This window comes from Lissotriton vulgaris, chromosome 12 (genome assembly GCF_964263255.1).
Source record: "Lissotriton vulgaris chromosome 12, aLisVul1.2, whole genome shotgun sequence".
Classification (NCBI taxonomy): Eukaryota; Metazoa; Chordata; class Amphibia; order Caudata; family Salamandridae; genus Lissotriton; species Lissotriton vulgaris.
In genome coordinates this window covers 544,966,393-544,991,783 of record NC_141700.1, presented here as the reverse complement: position 1 = coordinate 544,991,783, position 25,391 = coordinate 544,966,393, and the positions used below count along the sequence as shown (strand labels likewise).

Genomic DNA, 25,391 nt, shown 5'->3' with positions numbered 1-25,391 from the left:
TATCCAAATAAATAATTGATTGATTGTTATGATTTCCAAAATATTCACTCAAAATAGCAAAATTAATTGTGTTCGAATAGAAAGCCTTTTTTGTTTGAAGGGTATTTGATCTAAACACATAGATGAACGTAAACCAAAAACACATGGTTCGAATGTGAGATTTCAACGTCCTTCACAGATTAATCTCAGCACCCCATCACCCCCCACCCATTCACAATTTGCCATATATTCGGCCAGAGTACTTTTATAAACAGTGCATTATCAAGAAACATCCTAATTCAGATTTCGAGCGAAAAGTTGTTTGAATAGTGTACCTCACAAGTTTATCAAATATTGTACAGATGCTTATGTGTACGAGCGACTTCGTTTATTTTCAAAGGGAATTTCTGATTCATAGGTTATCAGAGCACTTAGAACATATGTATATTGTCCGACTGAGAGCACACACGTGGAATGCAGTTGACACACTTCTACACCATCACTGGTCCCTCCCTGTCCTACAGTATCCTGGACTTGACTGCACCCCTCCCCATTACTGGGTTCGCACTGCCCTACAATAACCAAACTCTGCTGAGACCCCATCACTGGGTCCTTACTGTCCTACAATATCCTGGACTCGACTGCGTTCCCTTGCCCTCCACTTCACTGGGTACCCACTGTCCTACAATGTCCCAACTCTGCCGAGCCGTTCATAACTGGGACCGCACTGTCCCACATTGTCCCAACTCTGCTGAACCCTCCTTCACTGGGACCGCACTGTCCTACAATAGCCCAGACTTTGTTGCACTCTTCCCTAGATGAAAGGTTCCTCATTGTCCGCGCCCTTTATTACTGCGTCACTCACTGTCCTACAATATCCATAGCTCTACAGCTACCCCCGTCACTCATTGTTTTAAAAATATCCTGGACTCGCGTGCACTCTTCATCACTGACTCCTCACTGTCCTACAACAGCCTTTACGGTACCCCATCACTGGGCCCCTCACTGTCCTACAACAGCCTTTGCTGTACCCCATCACGGGGCCCCTCACTGCCAATATTATCTGGACTCTACTGCCCCCTCCATCATTAAAGCCCGAACTGTCCTACAATATCCCGGTCCCTGCTGCACCCTGCCTCACTGTCATCCTATAGCTTGGATTCCAATGCACCCTGCCTCACTGTCACCCTATAGCTTGGATTCTACTGCACCCTGCCCCACTGTCATCCTCTAGCTTGGATTCTAGTGAACCTGCCTCACTGTCACTGGTGGACTCTGCTCTGCACATTCTGTCAGCGGCCCCTCACTGCCCCGCGCCAATACTGCTGGATTCCACAGTTCACCCCGCCACTGCTCTCCAAACCTCCCTGCTCTACCCTTTGCTGTGGCATTATCAGTGCCACGCCCCTCCCACCCACCACGTTGCTCCACTCCAACAGCCAACCTTTGAGATGGGTTTTCAGTGCTTTAAAGCCGCACCACAGGCACTATACTGAAACACAACGCGCTGCTCTCGGGCGCGCAACACTCACTTGCTGGTTTTGGTTTTCGTCGGGGACGACTTAGTAGGCGAACCCTTGGAGCCCTCGAACATCTTGGCGGGGGGTCGTCGGGGGTGGTTGGCGGGGCCCTCGGCTCGGCAGGCAGGTCTTCGGCGGCGGCGGGGCGGCGGATTGACGCAGGCTGGCCGATGTGCAGGGACAGGCAGGCTCTCCAAGGCCCCTCCCCGCAACAGGTGATTTCGAGATGTGCACCGTATCTACCTGCAAAACAAGTCGGCCTGCTCGAAGAGACACAGGAGGGCAGGAGTGTGACGCCGTGAGCGTGCACGTTGGCGTTCCCTGCGGCTCGTGCCAGTGGTGGCGCCTGCAGAGGGAAGCGCGTTCACAGACCGGAGTCTGCTCGTGCACCGGTCTGTATCACTTGGGGAGGCAACACAATGACAATAAGGCTCGCCGAGCGGCAGCGCTTCGCGCTGCAACGCCAGGCGAGCCCTAAAAAACTGAGTACGCTACTATCACCCAGGGTATGGCAGGAATGTGTAATTCCTATAGCCTGTTAATATGCCTGTGTACATTGTACTACATTGGTATGACGACTCGAAACATGAAGACACGCATCTCTGAACACCGAAGTAATTTTCGTTGTAAAAAGAGTAATACCAAAATGTGCAGGCATTACCTGGAAATGAACCACACTCCAGACTCATTACAGTGGTTGATACTGGAAGAAAGCCAAAAGATATCGAAGCAGAGCCTGTTCTACAAAGAACAAAGGTGGATACATAGGCTTTCATCAGATAGTAAAGGGTTAAATGAAGATATCCCATGGAGTACTCTTTAAGGGGGGCCACTATACTAGGGCTTCTATTTACCGTACTCATAAATTAGAAAAGTCTTCGCAATATGAGCAAACGAAGTTTAGTGTCAGTCAAACACACAAAAAAAACCTCTTTCTGACCAGGCTGTCCTGACTATAAGCAGTTCAGAAGAGTGCATTACATCATTGCCGCCATGGTTACTACAATCTTAATGTGACCACTAGCCTTACACATGGCTGCCATGATCACCACAACACTCGTATGACTACACTTCCAGAAAACCTTTTTAAGCACAATGACACGATGAGCCGGGGGTGGAGTTCATCATACTCCTATCAGACCCTTGGTACATGCTAACAAGATGAGTCCCAGTTTTAGTTTCTAACGTTATACAGTTGGAACGACCCCACTACAAGATAGCCGCCATACCCACAGCAGCCATCATGTGACCCTCGATCTGCAGAGTCATACTCACATGTGACCCCTACGAACACTGATAAGCCGGAGTCACCTAATCCTTATTCACCACCCGGATCCGGCGGCGAGGGGTAGGTGGCACAGGAATCAGCACAGGGATATACAAGTAAGTCATCATAGCCCGCAGGCTCATGGCGGTCCTTGAACCTTTTAATGCCGGCATTAGTCTAGACCCTGTCCGCACACGCCCTTTCATTATTCAAGACAGACACCGGGCAGCAATGGCTAGCGCCGCCGCTGGTCTCTTCGACTTACTTTGAGGCGGCTTAGAGCCAGATTGAAACAGATCGGGGCTAAGACTTCAGTTCTTTTAAAGTATACGGCAACTGCCAATTACGGCTGCACATCATTAAAGACATTATCAGACACTTACATAAACTACCGGCTACTGGGCGGGTTTACACGTTTAGAACATATCGCTAACCGGGATAATGCTCCACCATCAACACCACGAAGACAAATACGTGCACTTAGGGTTGCAACTTTTTAAATGCTCGTAGTCTAACCTATAATACATTACAGGCACCATGAAGCTCTACTGAGACACGAGGGCTCCCAGTTTTGACTAAAATATGATTTTGACTGTATTCATTCATTACGGCATTGGGTTACATGGTCGTTTTTCATACCTCAGGAGTGAACAACACGAGGGAATCTCACTGCCTTTAGAACAGAAGGCAGTTACAGGCAAAGCTGCTTATACAGGCAATAGCGCTTTGCTTGAGAGGTACAACAGGTTAACAGGGGTGTTTACTATGGTTTCCTTCTATGAATAGCCAAATGTTGGATGAGTTAACCTGATGCTATACCCGCTGGATACTGTTACCTGAACACTACACTGATTAGGTGAGTTAGAGACTTCATCACCTACACGATAACTGCTGCATTTATTGTTGTTTGTTTTTATTTCAGAATGGATTTTACCGTCTTTGTCAACAGGAGCACTCCCACTTTTGTGGTTGACTGAGGAGAGTGCATGAACACTAATTTCAGTGTGTTGGTACAAGCTAGTAAAATACACAAACTAGCATGCAACACAGTCTATACGAAGTCACCTGATGCTATGTTTTGTACCTGTTGTGCTTTGCTTCCTTTCTTCCCCACCAGGTAGTTGCAGCTTAACACAGGTACTACTACGGAATAAGAAACCCCCCCCCCCCTTTTTTTCTGTTAGCAAATGCACTAGTTTGTACACCTGACAATATACTAGTGAGAACACATTTATGTAGACAGTGAACATCTTAGATACTTGCTATAATAGTTCCTGAAGAATAGCTAGTCAATAGACACAAGCGAGAAACATGTCAACCGAACAATAGCACCAACTGGAAGGATACTCGCCACTGGAAGCATAACATTCCAGCGAGTACCATTCAGAATTATTTTAATTAGAGCAGAGGACCACCAGAATAAACTGTTCCTTGGTACCCCTAGCTTTATTTTAATCCACATTTTTACGTCTACAATTTTCTGGCCCCACACCCGCACGTCATCTATACGGCAGTTGGAAAAAGATCACCGCTAAAGAGCCCCTCTTTGAGGTGTCACCCGTTGGGTATTGCACCTCCGACCCAATAAGGAGCATGCCCAGATTATGAAGCATGACACCTGCAAAGGTGTGGGAGGGCATTACATCCAACAAAATTGATTCCCAAGGGTAGAACTCCAGACCCTACCAACATCCCACACGTCACGTGACACGTACTTTCTTCTTAACCCAGGAACAGCCCAGCAACTTTTGTATTCTCCAATTCCTATAGCCAACACCCAATACATATAGTTTGGAGTCAAGGGCAACAAGTTTTCATCGTCCTTGGGACAAGTAGGCCCAACCCCCTGCTGCACAAACCCTTTGGCTGCCAGTTTGCAGTCCTACATTATGGATCAGGGAAGGGCACTGTCTGCAGTTAAGGTAATATTTTTGTCCATATGTTAATGCTGTTCAAACTTGTATTTGTGGTTCATTAACTGCCTTTATTATTAGGGTGAGCGCTCTAATACGTTTTGTAAGCTCTAACTGCACTACTGACAGTGGATCCAATGTAAAAATGTGTACACACATTTTCAAGTTTGGCAATGTGAGGGTGTGTATAATGCTCCCAGAATGTGCTTTGATTTAATGCAAATATTTGCAAAAGCTTGAAAGCAAGATTGATGATTCTTTGCTTTCAAAATAAAATGTTCATGTAAAAATGAAAACAGGAAAAAAATTCTGATAAACTACAGTAAAATGTCTTTGCAGCATCATTTAGTAACATGTGTTCATGCATGCTAGTATTTCCCAAAAATATTAAGAATGGAAAACCATTGTAACTAGTTTCAAACAGATTATGGGAAACAAAAATAAACAAGCATTGGCAAAGCCAGCATGTCTGAAATTGGTGGTCAGCTTCTTAATTTTGGCAATGTGTGACTTGTTTTGGCATGGTTTTTGTAAAACCCAATTGGTGTGGAAGCTGCCGGGCCCTCACCATTAAAACAAACATTGGCAAAAGCAAACATTGTTCTTGTTCTCAAAAAGCACACACTGCCAAAAGTAGTTACTGGCACTGAACAAAACTACTTTTGTGGGCCGATATGCTCCTCGTGAAAGAGCAGAATGCTGTCACTCACAGTGGAGCCAGCCAATACAGAGAGAGAGAAACAGAATTTTAATAAAAGCAAAAGGTTGTGGTCAACGCCAGACCAAATTAGTGGCCCAATTATTAAATAAAGTCTCAAACGTGCACCCATTGTATATGGCCTTGCATTAAGTGCAGCTATACAGCTTCCATGATTTCCCAAGAATTTACATAAGTAGGACAAGAAATAGTAATCCTATAAAATATTTGTGAACTGTATTTAAACATGAAAAATGTTTATATATATATATATATATACACATATATATATACTTTTGTTTTCTTTTTTTCTTTCTATTTTGGTTTGTTTTTTTGGTGATTGCTTTTTGTTATACAATATTCAGTTTGCATCCAGCGTCTCTGTTTGTCGGCCCTCGTCGTGATTTTGTGATACCAGGAGCTTTAAACAATTTAATCGAATCCAACGGATAAAGATATGGGCATATCCCCAACCACAAAGACTTTCGCTCCTGGGAAACTATTTTCAACTTACTTTTAGACGGTCAACTATTTTTCGTATTCACCATCCGTCATCAACTTCCACTACCTGATGTAAATCCTAAATGTGGAGCTATTCATTTCTTCTTACATTTCCATCGCCATTTTTTCCTCTGCTTGAAGTGAAACATAATTGTGGAGATATCAATATAAACTTCAATCTAAATTAGAATTACTCCCATCACTCCTTTGGGACTAAAATATCACAAGATACCCTATAGGATTACAATTCTTCAATTCTGATATTTCAAGAAGCCGTTTTTACCGACTGACTTATTACATCCACGCCACATCAAATCTGAGTCACTGACTCCCTGAAATTCTAACAATAGACGGTCACCTGAAGAAGGCTCAAGAGCCGAAACGCGCGTAGTGGTGTCTACCGCTTTGCCTTCAACATTCTACACAGTTTCATGTCTATTGATTTTGTACCTTTTCTAATGTAATTTTAACTTAATATTGTATAACAAAAAACAATCACCAAAAAAACAAACCAAAATAGAAAGAAAAAAAGAACAAAAGTGTATATATATATACATATATATATATACATATATATATATATATATATATATATATATATACACACACAAAAAGAAGAATAAAGTCATATCAGAAATATCTAATGCTTATTGGTTTTGTATACAGTTGGACTCTATATATCATTTATATTTGGATTATAATATCTCTTGTTTTCACTTTAGAAAACTGTAAAACAATCTGTTTAATTATTTTTGTCACTTGGCTACAGACCTTTCATAACTCTACTTCTTCCCTATGTATAGCAAGTGCAACAGTACTATATAGGGGTCCCCCTTTTCCAAAATAGAAGGTTTACATCTGCCATTGTCAGAAGTAAATTTCCAACATTACTCAGCATGGGAAAAGATTAGAGAGGAGTTGTTGAAAACCCTTAATACATGCAAGTTAGTAGGTTTGCACAGACTCAAAAGGGCATTCTAACCCTGGAACTATTGCTTACCACTCCCTTACAGCCTCAGTATGCAGTAGATAATAAGACATAAGGGGATTGTAAGCATTCAAACACTACTATTGTATGAGCCCTGGCATAAACAGAGAGGGTATATAAGAGCTCTTATTTTATGACATTGTTGCCATAATTTACTGCCACACTACATGGCACCAAAGGGACAAGTGTTTTCTGTTACAGGACAAGTATATTTATCAAGCAACCTGCCCCATGGACATGTAGATATTTTATTACATTCCACACCCCTGGTATGGACAATAGTAGACATTTTGAACACCCCTCCGAGCCATTGGACAGGTTCTGGATCTCGCATCACCAAGGACCAGCCTAGACCTCTAAGCAGAGGCTAGAATAGCACAATTCCAGGGTCAAATTAATGTCTCAAATGCAGTAGGGCACTAAGGGCAGCGGTGCATGCCTATTTACTATGCAATGGACATTCACAAACTCTTTGGAATCCTGTGGTTTAAAGCAATGATCCACAAGATTGCAAACAGAATTAAATCAATGAATACATCTACAATTGTTGGGAGGAGGAATTTGGCATATGCTGCAAATAATGTGTGTGCGCATAAGTCCATTACAAAATACATAATTGCGTTATTTATATAGTACAAGTCAAATATTTGTACGTGTGCTTTCATTCGTCACAAATAGTTACCATCACTATATATACCCATTCTAACGCCTTTTTATAGAATGTTTGCCATCAAATCATATACAATTTGCAACAATGTAGATCTGTTCCATATTACCCAATCATTAATTTTCAGGCAATAACTTGAAGCATGTTAAAGACTGGGAGGGGGATACCTAGCAAAGCAATACAAAAAGGCAAGTAAGAATACTTCAGTCTGATGGTTACAAAAATACGGAAAAACATAAAAGTACTCATGACAGTGTACTCTAATATTTCCCAAACGAGTCTCAAAACAATGCCATTGGCACTCCAATGATTCCACAACACCGCCACAGTGTGTTAACGCTACCAGCACTTTAAGACCACCTTTGAGGCACCCCAATTACAAATTTGCCATTTCCTCCAAGAGCCCGATGCCAGCAAGCACCGATAAAGGCCAACACAATCAACCCACATCACTGCTATTAACCAACCGACGTCTGTATGATCGGGAGAGGTGACGAAGCACAGAGCTTCAATAGAATGAACATCGGCTGCACCCCCAAGAGCTTGTAAAAGTCGCGCGGCCTCACACACCTTTCACCCGGGCAGACTTGGTCTCAAACTTGGTAAGCATCTTCTCTCTTCTCCGATCAACAGAGGCTCCCGCAGGTTCAGCTGTTCTCGTGGACCCAGACCCGACAGAATATTGCCCGGGACGTCAAAGAACCTATCCGCCCCTCTCTTCCTGGGACTACCGACAGGCAGCACTCCCCAAGTCCGCTTCTGCTGCTCCACGTCAGCGTACCGGAAGTGCCGCGGTGGAAGGAGCAGTCGACGTCTCTCGGGCATGAAGGAGCTTCAACACTGAGACAGGACTAATGAGTAGGCGAGCCGGCCGACTTGGTGGCCATATTTGAAAGGCTACTTTCACTAAATAATACCTTTGATCTCGAAGAATACAGTAGTAGATTATAAATGTGAATTATCCAATTCTTATTGCTCAAAAGCTCTAATCTCATGAAAGAGTCGGAGGCCAATGTTACGCTGAGTTCGTGGCTATTTATTAGATAGCGGTCAGATTGGCAATTAAAAAAAACTACAATACCCAGCATTCCCTAGTTTAATTACGCAGCGTATGGAGTTCAGTCTCCACCACCAGAGGTGCTGATAGCTTCGCCAGTCTACGCCCGGGAAAACCTGAGGAAGTTAATACTTTCAGCTGGTTCCACTCGAGGGTCTTCTTTCACCACCTCCTGACACGCCGGCGTTATTCAATCGGGTTTGCCACCCCTCGTGGGTACTCTTATAGCCCTCATCCTGTATCCCTCGATCACAAATCATTCTACACACTCCCTGATACAGCCTGGTAGACTTGCTTGAATATACATTGCACCAATGGCGAAATCCAGTCCTCTCCACCATGACGATTATAAACAATATATGAATGACGACTATTTTCTGGACAATAGCCTCGTAGAGGCCCTGGATAAATCTATCACACAATCAGTCAAGAGAGCCCTCTCAGTGGCTTTAGGACCATTTGCACGACAACTGCGTAAATACACCATGTATAGGCCATTGACTGTTCCCTCTGATGAACCCGATATACCTTCCAGCGACACTACTCCTATGGCCTCCAAGGCCAGACAGAAGTCTACTGAATTGGATCATGCGGCCGCCCTGCACTCGATTTCCAAGAACCCTATTCCAGATCACGCATATTCTGCACTAGAACCCTCCACTAGCGGACAACATTCACCAGATTTTGATCCTAATAATACAGTACACCCAGGTTGGGTTCCAATTTCCCAGGTGGCAGAATACGCCCACACAATGCTTCGCAAAAGTTACAACAGGGACGTTCGTAATCTACGCGCAGAATGCCCCAGACCAGAGCTCCCAGACAAAGTGGCGGAAACTCCAAAATTAGACCCAGATTTGTTGACCTTTTTAAAATGTTCCACCAACGATCCCAAGAAAAAATTCGACAGATCATGGGAGTCCTGTCAAGACAAAGTGCTAGATCTTACGGGCCCCCTTTGTAAAATCCTAGAGTTGGCAGTACAAGCAAAAGAATCAGGCTCGGTTATTGACCCCAATATCTTGGCAGTATGGGCTAAAATGGCTCTTTGCCAACTAGGCAACGCGAATTGCGCCCTATCGGTGGAACGCCGAAGGTCTATTCTCATCACAATTGACCCCAAATTAGCAGATCTTGCAACAGCAGAAGCAGGCCCACTAGCCAACGGGCTCCTGTTTGGTGACAAGTTTGTTAAAGACCTAGTCAAATGTGTCCACACATTCACAGCCATAGAGAAGCCACAGACTTCTCTCCAAAAGGTGGCCCAACCATACCTTTTTGGAAGGGCCGGTCGATACAGAGGGCATTCGCCCGGTGAAGTTCTGCTACAATGCCTCTCCAGAGGTTTCCAAACCAGACGTCACGGATGGTTACATTCATCACGAGATACATTCTTCCCCAACAGAAGCCGAGGCAGATATGGGAGAGGAGGTTTCCGCACCCCGGGAACTTCAACAGGTAAGAATCATTCTAGCTTCCTAGGATAAAAACCTTTCTGACCAATAGGCAATGTCTGACGAATGATGCTTGGGTGCTTGAAATTCTATGGAACTCCCCTACAAACCATGTCCTGTCATCCTCTCCAAATTTTCCTTCAAGAACGGACTTTTATAAGCATTAAAATTCAATTCTTGAAAGATGCAATCATCTCTTCACTCTGCGTGTTTATGCAGCAACATATTTGTAGTGACCAAGAAGGGCAGAGGTTCCCACCTGGTAATCAATCTGAGAGAATTCAGCATATAGGTACTGTACCGCCATTACAAAATGGCGGGGATTCATCTTTTCAGGGTCTTGCTCGTAAACAACTACTAGATGATGCTCTTCGACCTAAATTTGCTCCCTTCACAAGTCTGATATTTCCATCCTACAGGATTTCTTGCAATTCTTCTGGGACAGTCTCTGGTACAAGTTCAAAGTCCTCCCATTCGGCCTCTAATAAGCCTCCTGATGCTTCACCAAGATGATGAAGCTAGTAGTAGAGAACCTCCCAACCAGGGAGGTAAAATTGATTATATATCTCAAAGACATTCTGTTGATGACCCTGCTAACCCATTTGAATTGGACGATCCAGCTCCTTAAAGAGCTCGGTCTCCTGAACAAGAAGAAATCCTGTCTGTCGCTGACACAATTTGTAGACTTTCTAGGTTTCCAGATAAACTCAGTGACTGCACAACTATCCCTTCCATATCAGAAGACGAAGGCAGTGCACAAAGAAATAAGGACACCTCTGAACAAGGACAAAGTGTTTCTGAAGGTCTTAGCCAGGATTGTAGGGTTTTTGGCATCGCCCGTCCAAGCCATCTTTCCCAGTCCTCTGCACTACAGAAGCCTGCAGAGACTAAAGATCTAACATTTTCAGAGGGAAGTATCATACTCAAAACTCATCCAACTAAGTCTGCAGACCAAAGCAGAGCTGCAGTGGTGGTTAGATCACGTCAGCCTGGAACAACACAGCCATCTTTGGCCTTCATAGAATCAGTTGCCAGCCATTGGAGTTGTGGCACCAAATATTAAGGTACGGAACAATTAGGAACTGGTTAAGGTGAGGGCTATGACTGACATTAGACAACAAGAATTGTGTTTAAACCAAAGTTTGTGTACAAAAATATTTATTCTTTATTTAATCAGACGTTTGTTTTTTTTAAAAAGAAGAGAAACTTTACATGTGAAGAGCTTTCTACATGTATTGAGTACTGTGGATTTTTCAAATACATTTCAGTACATATTAAAACATGGCTATAGGTTACAGAGTACTACGCGCGTTTCGGCTGTGAGCCTTCATCAGGAAGCCATGATTGTTTCCAGTTGCCCTATATAGGGAAATACATAAAATAAAAGATATAGAAATGTGTACAAATTCATAATGTCAGTCAAGTGTCCTATACAGTTAAAATCTGGTGGGGCAAAACCTCACAGTGTCTATCTATATACAATATTTACAAGTGTCTTATCTATCTTCTTGTCTCTACCTATCTATTTACAGCTATACATTTCTGGGTCTACAGGTTACTAGATTGTAAAAGTAATACAACATAATGCTTCTCTATTTTACAAACATATGTACAAATATATTATGTATATTTGTACATATGTTTGTAGATATGTAGAGACAAGAAGATAGATAAGACACTTGTAAATATTGTATATAGATAGACACTGTGAGGTTTTGCCCCACCAGATTTTAACTGTGTAGGACACTTGACTGACATTATGAATTTGTATAACATGATATTGATACACATTTCTATATCTTTTATTTTATGTATTTCCCTATATAGGGCAACTGGAAACAATCATGGCTTCCTGATGAAGGCTCACAGCCGAAACGCGCGTAGTACTCTGTAACCTATAGCCATGTTTTAATATGTACTGAAATGTATTTGAAAAATCCACAGTACTCAATACATGTAGAAAGCTCTTCACATGTAAAGTTTTTCTTCTTTTAAAAAAAAACAAACGTCTATGATTAAATAAAGAATAAATATTTTTGTACACAAACTTTGGTTTAAACACAATTCTTGTTGTCTAATGTCAGTCATAGCCCTCACCTTAACCAGTTCCTAATTGTTCCGTACTTTCAATTGTTTGATTTATCCCGAATTAGGAACTCTAGTCGGGGATACCCTCTGTTTGTACACACAACCAAATATTAAGGTACCACCACGGAAGGCAGTTGGTCAACAGACAAATTAGCTCTTTGCATAAATTGCCTGGAGCTGTTGGTGGGCTCCCTTACAATCAAAACTCTCTCCTCTTGCAAATCTATTGGTTGTATCATGCTCCAAATAGACGAAATATCAGCAGTACAGTACATAAATAGAGTTGGGGGTCACCAAGCTCTGAGTGCTAGTAGAAATAGCAAAAGAATTCTGGCAATTCAGCATAGTATTTCTGTGAGAGCGGAGTTTTTCCTCTGTCACAACAATGTGGTGGCCGACTGGATTACAAGATATCTTTGAGATTCCAGGGATCTTCCAATCTTTTCAGGTACTTTAGCGCCAATGCAATATGGACGGGAAACATCCTTTACGACGCAACGTTTACAACGCAGTGCCTTTACAACGCAGTATTTACAACGAAAACCATTACAACGCATTGCGCTGGGGGGCGCTCTAGGATAGGGAATACGTTTAATTTACTATCCACCACCTTCCCTAGTGTCCACGGGCTATGGAGTTGGAATAGTAAATTAAACTATTCACTATCCAGCACCCCAAAGCACTATGCGTTGTAAAGGTATTCGTTGTAAAGGCATGCGTGGTAAAAGTATGCGTTGTAACGTCATACATCCAATATGTACCTCTTCGCTTCTTGCCTGAACATGCAATGCAGAGATTTTTCAGCTGGAGACCGGACCTGATGGCCACCGCCATAGATCCCTTTCTCCACAATCGACACGGTCCTCTAAATTATGCATTCTCTCAGTTTCTTATGAATCCCAGAGTATCAGCTCAAGCCTGTGACCAATAGACAGAGCTGATCTTGGTGCCTCCTCTGTGGAAAGCTCCTCTATGGTTCTCAGGACTTCTAGAGATGTCTTGTGTCTCTCCAGTAGAACTTCCCTTATTCTCACATTGGCTGTTGCCCCCATTGGGATTTCAACATCCCTTGATAGTTCAAGGGCAATTGCTTCTCATGGCCTGGAACATTTCAAGAGTCACTGGTTCTTGCCAGGCCAATCAGAAAAATTTGAATCGAACATCACACAGTCATGGTCAGAGGAAACCCAAAAATGTCAGCCTAGTGAAAATGGACAAGACGTTGTGATGAACGGAATATGGATTCCCTGGGGGGTCCGGTGTACTCTGTAATTAACTTCCTAGTAGAACTGGCTTCAGAAGGGTTGGCCTACACATCAGTGACCAATTATCATTTGCCTATCATGCCAGGACCTCCATGGTAGAGGGGAATCCACTCAGAGATCACCCTCTGGTAAGTAGGATTATGCTAGCAATCACCTACTTATTCCCTAAAAACTGAAATACACCCATTTATGCAATGCGAACGTCGTGATACAAGTCCTTCAGAATTTGCCAATTATAATTGCTCAAGAAAGCAACTCTCTGCAAAACTGACAGTGCTCCTCTGACTAGTATCCTGCAGGTGAGAAACATGTCTGAGCCTTCGATTTAACAGGTAGTAGATTCTCCTCAGATGGAGTCTAGTTTAATACTGTAAGAGGACAAAGACATTCTCAAGGATTCCCGTATCCCAGCTTTCCAGGTAACACAAAACTGTATATTGTTCAATGTTTGAAAGAATATGTAGTTCAGACAAGATAATGAGGTTAAACTGTTGATTGCTTTGCAAAAAACTTACAAACCTGTATCATCTGCAACTCTGGTTAGATGGGTAAAATGGTTAATGTCAGAAGAATATATAGTCCGTGACACTTAGGATAAGTGCCAACTCCCTGAGCAACAACCAATGTAAATGAAAAACGTTTAATGAAGCTTTGTGTCAATAAATTTCAAATCAAAGATGTAGTGGATTATCTCCGTATTTATTCCATGTTGTTTTCACATGAATTTTTTTGTTCATGAAATTAGCTTTTTCAAACACTCCTTCCAAATGTGATGCATCTATTTCATTACAAGTTCATCAATTCACCCAATGCATTTCGGGCAGGAGAAGTCCTTCATCAGGGGTGTTCTGAAAACAGTGTAAATACAATATATGTATGATCCATAGAAGCGTCTATCTTTGATTTGAAATTTATTGACACAAAACTTCATAAAACGTTTTTCGTTTACATTGGTTGTTGCTCAGGGAGTTGGCACTTATCCTAAGTGTCACGGACTATATATTGATTACCACACCTCTGTCGGGGAGTGATATCTCTGATGCACACCACAACCTGTTCAAGTTGAATTCAAAAGCGGAGTGCGTAACCTAAACCCTTCTTTTAATGTCAGAAGAAGGCATTGACATTAGTAGATTTGGGGCCTATTCAATAAGGGGAGTGTGAACTCATACTCACTAACACCCAAGTGATAGGTTTTTCTGCTGAGATATTATTTTGACACATTTATAATGTTCACAGTCCGTACTGAGGCGATCCTATCACTCCTTCTATCCTACTAACAGTCACTCCTTGACTCATTATCTCTCCCAGTTTCACAAAGTAGTGCCTGGTCAGTTGACGTGAAGGTATGGGTCCCTCGGATGAACAAAGGGAGAAGGAATTAAGAATCTGGCTCCGGTGGTCAACAACCTTGCATGCCTCATCCGGTGCTACCTCTCCCCTTTTATCATGTCTCCTACTGTTCCAAGCCCCTCGTGATCACTTTCACGTTTTCCCCAGTTATTTGTCCCCCTTCCCCACATGCCCTACCAGAATTTTCCATATACCTTGGAAAATGCACTTGCCTGAGGCCACAACCCCTCTCCTGCGCCGTAGCATGTGGTACTGCAGATCCTTCTTCCCTCCGACCACTGGGTCAGTAGTAGTTACACTTTGTTCCTCCAGGTCTCCGTAATCCACTCACTCTCATCCATCTTCTCCAGTCTCAGTGCTCTCACCTCCACCGTACAACGGCTGCCTTCTCCACCCACTAATTTCTCCGTATGGATCCCTGCCTCTCTCCTCTCGACTCACCTTCCGAATTCTTCCTCCTCTCGCCTCTGTTCTTGACTGTCCTCCCTTTTCCTTGGGCTCCCCCACTCCTTCCACCTCCTTCCATCCTAGCCAGCCACTAGACCACTCAATACCTCTCCCACCTAAGTTACGGTGGCATCCATGTTGAACGTCCCTTTATTATTGTGCTCCTCATTACAGGAAGATGTGGTGTCCAAAGCCTTTCTGTTAGGTTCCCAGTAAAGGACATAATTAGGACCACAGATTGGTTTTCAGATTACACCTTTAAGTCTTTCTATTATAAACCATTAATGGATGTTACCTCAGTGGTGATGGAGAAGCTTTTATGAATGTTTCAAATTTGCGCGTCTAGAATTTTCAATTCTATTAAAGGCTCAGAGGCAAGGATTATCCCACCCTTAGCAAAAAAGTTATTGAATAATTGCTTGACTGAACAATCTTTTGTCTTCCCTGCATCACATTGTATGTTACGTGGCATATTCTTTGTCTCTCTTTCAGGTTTGAACCAGAAACAAGACTAGATGTTTCAGTGGATAATGTCGAGAGAGATTTTTCTCCCTGTTTGCTTCCTGGATCGAAGATGGTTCTCTCCAACCCTTCACAGTTGATTTGTTCTTGACAACGCAGTTGCAAGTTTGCTTTACCTATTGAGGACATTGTTGTATGTTTTGCTCACAAGACACTATACCTTATGTTTGGAAACATTTTGCAAAGAAAGAGGCACTAAAATTGTGTTGAGGACTTTTATGTTCCAAGTGCATGGATATTGGTGCAGGGAACATGGCGTCATATGAAAGTCATGAAAAATGTAGTTTTTGTTTCGAAACGTTAATTGTGATTTGCTGCCAAGGAGAACATGATAATAAACAGTAAAGAAAGAGAAGCGTAATCCTCAGTCCTCGCCTCCGAGTTCTTAATAGAATTGAACATTCTAGATCGGGAAGCCTTTACAGATCTTTACCATCACTGATTCCGAGAAATAAATTGTTGGTTGTGGCAATGAAAGATAAAAGAAAAAGATGAGCTCCTGAAACAGAAGGAGGGAGTCAAATGATATAAAAAGACTGTTAGACATTGGGTCTCTAGTTTGCAGAGGTATACATCTTGTACCAGTAGGGACCTCACTCCTAGTAAGGGTAAGCTAGAAACACACTAGAGTATGACCTGTGCTCACTACTGGTGAAGGGTGGTCTATGCTTGAGGTGAAAAAAAGACACAACATATGCAGTCATCCAAGGGGCATTTTAGAACCATACCTATAAATCTGTATATCTGTTGTTTGAAGACAAAGCTTATGCTGCAGAGTGTTAAAGTCAGTGTAAGCCAGAACAATGATGGTGGCACCTGTGTCCACTCAAATTTAAACCAAAGCTCCACTAATATTAATGATGAATACAAGTTCTGATAATTCACCATCGTCCTCAATCGCAACACTGTCTGATTGAGTTGAATTTGACTTACCTGGGTGACTTTGTTGACTTAGGACACACAGCCATTTCGTTCTGCCGTGTGACAATGACATGACTTTTGTTTTTGAAGGGTCTCTTACTTGTACCTTGTGCCCTTTGTGGCTTCTGTACACAGTTTGTTAGTATCCAATCTTTAAAAAAAAAAATTATTTTTATTTAGTTTTTAACAAACACAAAAAAAAACATAACCAAGTCAGGTACAGTCATGCAGTGTTGTACATTAGTAAACCATACATCCGATAGTACACCTTTGTAGCCAGGGCGGGCCATTTGAAAAGTCATCGTTGCAAAACCTACACATTTGTATCACGGTTCCATGGAGTCTCCCTTTCCTTTTGGCGCCAAGGGCCTTTTGCTAGCCGTTGAGCCAGAGAGGAACACCCTTCTGGGACCCAGCTAGTCGTCACCCACTGCGACATGAAAACCATAGTATTTCCTTCATTTACCCCACACTCTGAAATTTCTTCGGGCATCCGCTCGCCTTAAAGGTGACCCTTTCTACTGCCATATACATGTCCATCCCAGCTCTCCACTCTCGGAGAAGTGGTGCGTTGACCATACCCCACATTCTCGCTACTTCCCTCTTCGCCACCACCAGCGCTAATGCAATAAAGTGTATTTGTGGCTGGCTCAGGTCTACGTCGCCCGGGATTCCCAACAGTACACATTTACGGTCCGAGGGGATATCAACCTCCAGTACTTTACTCAGTTCCTGCAGTTAGTATCCAATATTGACATAGCTTTGTCATATGCTCTGCATGCCAGTACACACCCTGGCATGTAGGTGGAGAAACCCTCAGAGAATCATCTTCAGCAAGGCATATAACTTGAACGTGGTGTACAGGATCATCACCTTCAATTTGAGCTCATGGCTTCAGGCTGGTATTCATCTGTGTGAGATGCCATTGCAATGGCAAGGATATTGTCCACCTTCTGGGTTTTTTGCAGTTGCTTTCGCTGAAAAGCAAGAGACTTGCTTCTAGCAATGATTTGCAACCTCAGAGCTTCCTTGCAGTTATCAAAGTCACAATGTTGAACATATTCCTTTAGCCTTGTGACTAAAGATTCAATTTTCTTACAAGGTTTCTGTAATGTTGAGTGCAGCAAATAACATACATATCCAATGTTCTTCTCTTGGAGATAGTATACTATCAGCCTGTTCTTCAAACCATTGCATGAAGCCCTCTCAGCTGCTTCAAACTGATAAATATTATGTGTCACATCTACTGAAGCTCATCAAAAGACAGATGGGATTCTTATAATTTCCAATCCCTAAAGATTCAGTATTTCAAAGCCCTTTATCCTTGGGCTACGCATTTGACCTAGATTGTTTGTGAGAGCCAGACTGATTGGTGGAGGTACTCCCTGAATCAGTCGTTTGGGAGCAGCCTGGGCTGAAGATACTGATGACAGCAGGAGCACAGACTTTTAGATAGAAGTTTGTCATTTTTGGACATTGATTGGAATATGATGATGGAGTAGAGCATACATATGTGCAGGCAAAGAGGCAAAGCGAAGCAGGTTGTAGCACAAGTGGGTCTAAACCGCCTCTTTGCCAGTGTTGAGTCTCGTTGTGCTGGAGTCCCACAGAGTTATCTGTTGTTTGGCATCGCTGCAGTGGCTAAGTCATTGTGCAGGAATACATTCAAACAAAGGCATTACCCTTTCCCCTAAGTCAAGGCTGTAATAGGCCTATGTCCTGTTGAAGCGGCTGCTGTAGCATCCTCTCTCGCTCTCTCGGCTGCTCGCACTCCAGCTACTCTCTCAAGCCTGACCTGTAGGCACCCGCCTCTTCCTTTACGCAAAACGGGAAACCTGTCACCGTGCATAGGAAGACAACGTGACCAGAAGACAGAAAGGGCAAGATATTACATCCTTAAGGTTCTAGTCATCATCCCAATATCTGAGAATATCAGCGATTTTGAGAACTAAAGAGTGGGGGGGGCATGTTTTTCCAAGGAATTTCAATAATTTTATTTTACTTATTTATGGTATGTTCAGATTCCATTTCAAAACCTTACAGACTTAAATATGCCTAGCATAAACAAACTTAAATTTGAATTGTAAATATTTAATAAAATCCGTATTGCATTAACTTTCAATAAAACGTCATTCATAAATAAAACCAATTTAACTCTGTTTTTGTAAAATTGTAACTTCATCACGCTATCCTTCTCAATCCAAATAACTGACTAACATATCCACCACTCAAATTTCTTTCATATTTCACTATACTATTTCACCACTAATCCTTTATGGGTTCCGGAGTAGTGTGCTACTCATCGAAAAAAACGCTTTGATTCCTCGTCAGGGGTAGTTAGCGCTATATAAATGCAATTACAATACAATACAATACAATTGTATACACTCTATTATCCAGCACATCAGATCAGATGTCTTTAGTTAACCTTTTTCACAGTTTGTCTCCTCATTTTGTTAAGACTATTACTGTGGCGTTTTTACTTTTGCAATTTTCTTAACACATGAAGGTTACAAAACCTTTTTCAAAATGCTATCAAGACCGAGGATGAACAGATTTGGAATATGAATCAGGGGTCACTTCCTGTCTGAGTAGAAGGGACAGCAATTTGAGAGGCTTTTGTACTTTGTACTTATGATGTCACTGTGCTCCAAAATGGGGAGCCAAAGTTGCCCTTAGAAGATTCACCAGGCGGTTGTTACTCCGATACTAGCTGATGTGCAATTAAAGATCTCGTTTCAACCATGCTGCATCCATGTGCATCTTTACAATGGGAACAGATTACAGAAAGAGTAAAGAGTGCTTCACTACACAACCCTGTATGGCTGCATGCTGTTAGGAAGTTAGACATTGCATTGATTTGATAGGTGTAATTTATCGAGAGGCGGTACCTAGGAGTAAAGAGGAATTCCTACCATTTTTTCGAAGGATTGAAATTCAGTGGAAGGCTTAATCAATTTATCAGGAAAATCTTGTGGCAAGAGAGAGTTACTAAAAAAAAGTCTGAGTTAAAATGGTGTAAGGGGTGTGGCAATTTGGATAAAATAACGATTTCTTCAATCCCTATTCATAGTTCCTGCAAACGTTCTTCTCCTTCCGCAATAGATTCTTTTCATCACACGCTGAGGATGCCATTAATGAGAAAATTTCAGAAACTGAAAAATGCCTTTCTAATTCTATGCATATTCAGCAGAAAGCTGTCCCCAAAGTTCCTACTGCAAATACCTTACTTAATGGCAACACTGATCAAGCAACCGTTTTTTCATCCAATCCGTGAATTGTTAATAGTTCTTTCTCTATAGAGTCTATGGTCCATAACGTGGACAAGACATTAACCTCTCTTGACCGTGGTACCATTCCACCTAATCATAACCGTATGCAGAAGGCATTTAGTCAATTGTGGGTTGACACATTTTTGCCTAGCATTGAGTGGAGGACATTTATAGATTAATGGAACCATTAAGCTTGGCCCAGGCTACCTCTCATTTTTGGCGACTTCTTTTTCAAAGCAGTTTAATAGCGTATTACTGAAAACTATGTTGCTCTGGCATCTATTACCCACCCAGTTACTGTTTCTGCCTCCATGAATTTACTGCCTACGTATTCCGTTCCCACCCAATCTCACATCTTTCTTTAGGATAAGTCTAATTTCGCTACACTTAATTTACCCCCTACTGCTACTCCTTTTGTTATGATGCTAACCAATGTTCCTTCTCTGGATGAAGGTAAAAAAGAGTCCTTTCTACTGATTAAAAACTATATTATGCATTAGCTTCACAGCCAGGTGAGGGGGTTTCCCTCACTGTTTAATCTCATTTTTTTGTCAGGCGCGTGTTCTGGGTCGGGTAATCTGCTAAAGAAGGCTCTGTTGTTGTTGTTAATTTTAGAAACCCATTATTAGTTTTCAAGGCATGGATTTCAGATGGCTTTCGGATAGCATCATCAGGGTAGTTCCACTGGGTTGTTTTTATAGCCTCCTTTGCTTCCCTGATTGACTTTTTCTTCTTTGGCTGATGAAGATATCACCAACTATACTCCTATATTTAAAGTACAGGTTCAACATCACTTCTCCCCTTTGGAATGTTTGGACATTCATGTTTGACTTATTAATTTGTATTAGTGTAAGTTCTGTTGCCCTGTTGACTCCTCTGCCATGGCCATGTGGCACACTTGCCAAGCAAAATGTTGATTTTTCTTCCATGAACATTTTAAACACTTGTGAATATCTAAATACAACTGCTCACAAAAAGAGATTGAAATATTATGTCATTGGAGTTTCCAGTATTAGCATCAACGCTATCTAATGACCCTTGGCTAGAAGTTATAAAATCATTTTATATTACCTTATTTCAAGAGATTTGGTCTATTGCGGAATATAATTTAGATGCCTATGTTAATTTTGTTTTACCAATTCCTCTCTCTCTGTCAGGAAGAAGAGCTAAAGGGGGCGATTTGTTTTGGTGCCTACTTCATTGAGTTGTGATTTTAGCCTATTAACTGTTGAATGAGTTTTACTATTTTGGTGATTCATTTTTACAATGATAATTTTGTGAGCAATATCTTTTTTTAATTGTATTGCTTTTTTGAGTCTATGTACATATTTTTTAACGATGTTGTTAATTCCTCTCCCCTGACTTGTCCAGACATTATTGCTGGTGATTGAAACGAATGAGTGACGAGTTTCCCCTGACCATTATAATAAGTAATGTGCATTCTTTCAAGTTAAACAGGATAAACAAGGTTACTTCCTTTCAAATGTATTACTAGAAACTTTCTAGTAATACAGGAAGGAATTTAATTAATGTTCATGACGTGCTGCACGGAAAGTTGCAATCCTACATTTTTCTGCAGAGTCTGCTCAACATTATCAATGATATTATTTTTCCAGTGATTTGACCAATCACATTTTGTCATTTCTTGTTAGACATATGGCATGTAGTGATCATAAACCCTTATTGCTCCCATTTTTCACTAACTATTCTTCAAGTTATTGCCTCTTGCCGTGCTGCTTTCTTATGCCACCTGCCCCACTGGTATACTGTTCGAACATTGAACTGCTGCAATACTATGTATTATATCTGCATCTTTTCTTGTTTTGAAAACTCAACACAAATTATGAAACTTGTAAAAATGATGATTTTCCCTTCTTGAAGGACGCTAACGTGTTACTTGACGATCATAATGTACAACTTAACTGAACTTATGTTGGCAAATCTTGTCACATGGCCATTGCATTAATGGTGGGATATAAACAGATAATGTAAGTATATGCAGTGTCGCTGGGCCAGTGTGTCATGCTTGACAGAATCAGGCTGACACGGTTGAGGGAGGAAAGCCTGGTGCAGAGCAAGCTGGATGCTTTGGCCAGTGCTCCCCAGATATGTGTTTCTGCTTTGACCTTTGATTATGTTTCCAAGATGGCTTCTCACAGTCTGGTTCAAGTCATGTCAGTCTTGCATCAAAGCATCAAGCTCACACAATAAGGCTGATCCAAGACTCTGGTCTTACCCCTCTATTATATCCTGATGACTCCAACAATCTGGACCCAGGATGCTGCTGCTGGTTAATGAGATCTACAATGATGCCCTATGCCATGCAAAGACAAGGACTTGAGAAGTTTGCTGATGTACTGTCTGGGGTCAAGGTATAAGAGACATTATTTATCACACAAAAGGGGGTTTGGGGTCCGAGAAGATTTAGGGACCTGGAAGGGTTAGCTCCTCATTCTAAGTATATATCACAAACAAAAACCCCTCAGGTTTGAGAAACAAATGGAGCTGTCATAAGGGGCGACCTAGCTGCACAGGGGTATCCCTTTAAAAGGACAAAATTCCTCACCCGCCAAAGATGGCATGTTTCATCATTGGGATTCTCCTTGTGCCGTGATGCCTAGTCACGGCAGGGGCTACAACCCCCTCACTGAGACAGACAAGCTCAGTGATGTTTTGTGTGGAGGAAGATATACTAAATACCACAGTGATGAGCTCAAGGTAGGTGGGGACAGCAGCGCAAAAGAAATATATGTGAAAGTAAAACTAGCAATGCTGTAGATGGAGACCTAAAAACAGGGCACTTGCTTAAGGAGCATATACCCGCAGTTATAGTAAAAATTTGGTCAACGTGTTTCAGTCTAGTCACCCCCACGCAGATGCGTAGTGGCTTAAGGACCAACTAGTGCTGCTGCTCAAAAATATGTAGATGTGAGAAAGCACCCCAAAGCGACTCCAGTAAATACTTCAATCCTACCCCTCCCCTTATGGATTCCCTACCTCCAGGGCTCATACGATGGCCACGAAAACAGGGAGAAAACCAAGACGCTAAAAATGACTCTCGTCCCTCTGCACAGCCCAGAAGAATAGCCCTGGAACTACTCGATCCTTGGAGGGGCAGAGAGGAAATATAATAAAAATGAGGGTGTGGGGTTGTGAGGGTGAGGAGGTGTGAGGGCAAGGGGGTGTGGGGGTGTGAGGGTGACGGGGTGAGGGTGACGGGGTGAAGGAGTGTGAGGGTGGGTGAGGGGGTGTGCGGGTGAGGGGGTGCTAGGGTGAGGATGTGAGGGGTTAGGGGGTGTGAGGGTGAGGGGGTGTGCAGGTGAGTGAGGGTGGGTGAGGATGTGAGGGTGAGGGTGTGTGAGGGTGAGAGGGTTGTGAGGGGAGGGGGGTGAGGGTGTGTGAGGGGGAGGGTGTGTGAGGGTGAGGTGGGTGAGGGTGAGTGAGGGTCAGTGAGGGCTAGGGTGAGTGAGGGTGTGTGAGGAGGTGTGAGGGTGACCGAAGTAAATGGTATCAGTGCAGACATTATAAGACAGAGAGAAACACAAATGTTAAGATAACAGTGCTCGAAGGGTTTGTGAGAAGGTGGAAATGGGATTAAAGGAGAAAGGATGAAAAGTTAAGTAGGAAAGAGGCCAGAAAGGAGACACAAAGGAGTGGAGTGTGTGGCGGAAACAGGGAAAAGCAGAAAATAATGAAGATGGATCCGAGAGGGTGCAAGTAGGGTCACATGCGGGAGAAGGAAGACTCGTTAGGAGAGTGTGATGAAGCTCTCTGCATTGCTGTGGCAGGGGCGGGGGAGCGCATTCCTTTGAAGTCTGATGCAGAGGCTTTTGGTGTTTTAAAGTGTGCAAAAGATGTGGCACACCTCCCAAATAAGCCACATACTAGAGGTTCAGTGGAAACCACACTCTCAACAATGTGTGAAGTAGCACCATAGGGCAGAACTAATAACTTTACATGACACAAACCTATCAACAGTGTCAAAATTGTGTTATGCAAAACAGGATACTCTGGAGACTGCCTAAATATTAATAAGTTGGAATCCAATATATACAAAGGGAAATGACATAGCACAGTTAAAAAATAAACCATTTAAAACTGGATTAACAAATAGTTGTGGCAACTGCCTTGATTATTGCAACATCTCTGAGAATATCTTGAGCATGACTTCTGTCGAAGGCGCACCACTTAATTAATACATTTTATTCGGTACAAGCAAACAAACCACAAAAAGAATCCTCTGGGTAACAAAGAAGAGAGAAAAACATGCAGGTAGGAAACTTCCTTTACAACGTATAAAGCCACCTTGTCTTCAGCTGTCAGTGGAAACTGAAAAGGCTTAGTAAATTAGTTTTGCTGCCTTAGCTATGCCTAGTTAAAATGACAACTGATGAAACATTTCAATTAATAATTCTGCTCTAACACTGGTGACATGTAGCCATTTTTTCTACCCAACTCAGTGCCTATCCTATGCCCATTACTCTGTATATCCTAGGCTCTGTTGTTCCTGAAAGTACACCGCAAGTCTGGAATTGCTCATTGAAGGAAATAAAGTTGGTGTTCCTGCAATCACTGTCTCTTGTGTCACAGATAGATAGCTATTAAAAACATTGTATTGTTTTGTAATTGCATTTATAAAGTGCTTACTATCCTAGAGAAGGTGTTGAAGAGCAATACCCAGGTAACACATAGCTCCGGAATATATGGTTAGTGTTTTTTTGTTGGTAGTTATCGTTGGTTATTGGACTGAGCCTTAATAGATGACCTACAGATTAGGTTTTCGATACATACCAACATTTTATAATTGGAAAGTAGGAGATTTTCGAGAAAAAAATTTGGGAGGAGAACGTTTGCCCCATTGATGTATATTAAAGCAGAGGCAGTTTATTCCCAAAAGGTGGTAATCTGTGATATTTAGCTCTCAGTATGGACTTCATTGCTTATTTCTACTGGTGAGAAAGTGTCACTCATTTTGTATCACTAGGACAGTAAAATGTCATTCATAAGTACACTAAAACCATGGAAATCTCACATATAGGCAGTCTGAAAAATTGGCAGCTACGTTCAGACCACTTACAGGCTACCCAACCCATTTTCCAAAATGAATAAAAATTAAACTTCGCCAGGAATTGTTCACCTTGTATTGTGACTTGATTTTGCTTGCAAGAAAGTGTCGCTCAGTCGTTGAAATGTCCCTCATAATTAGCTGACATTATGAAAATTTCACACATATCAATTTAAAACCTTGGCAGCTACCAGTTTTAGGCGTGAGGCAGCTAACATTAAGGCATTAAGCCTGTATTTGGGCTAAAAAAGTGGGTGTTCTGTCTAAATTGGGTCTGTTGACGTATTGTTGGGCTGCTGTGACTTTAAAAGGAGAGGTTGTGATCTTTGAAATGAGATGTGGGCAACTTGCAGAAATAAAATTGTAGGAATGAAGGCAAATATGAATCTTTTTTCGAGTAGGCCAGGAGCCATGC

The 25,391-nt window shown here is 42.2% G+C and overlaps 2 protein-coding genes across 2 annotated transcripts in view; one reads left to right on the top strand and one right to left on the bottom strand.

Moving 5' to 3' along the window:
- COPA (coat protein complex I subunit alpha) overlaps window positions 1-8,351 on the bottom strand; it is a 191,404-nt gene extending 183,053 nt beyond the window's left edge. Inside the window, exon 1 of the mRNA XM_086945342.1 lies at window positions 8,103-8,351. Within this exon, the coding sequence (XP_086801468.1) occupies window positions 8,103-8,142 (40 nt within the window). The 5' untranslated portion in view covers window positions 8,143-8,351. The remainder of the gene's footprint in view (window positions 1-8,102) is intronic.
- A 335-nt stretch (window positions 8,352-8,686) lies between these two features.
- LOC147677698 (uncharacterized) lies at window positions 8,687-16,084 on the top strand. Its single transcript, XM_086946491.1, has 2 exons — window positions 8,687-10,047; window positions 15,689-16,084. The coding sequence occupies exons 1-2, from the start codon at window positions 8,904-8,906 to the stop codon at window positions 15,709-15,711; spliced, it is 1,167 nt and encodes a 388-aa protein (XP_086802617.1). The 5' UTR covers window positions 8,687-8,903; the 3' UTR covers window positions 15,712-16,084.
- The last annotated feature ends 9,307 nt before the right edge of the window (window positions 16,085-25,391 follow it).

Bases quoted from the DNA above. Each gene is read 5' to 3' on its own strand.
- LOC147677698 (XM_086946491.1), top strand. From the start codon at position 8,904: ATGGCGAAATCCAGTCCTCTCCACCATGACGATTATAAACAATATATG. The intron at 10,048-15,688 runs GTAAGAATCATT...TCTCTCTTTCAG, and splicing joins CACCCCGGGAACTTCAACAG to GTTTGAACCAGAAACAAGAC.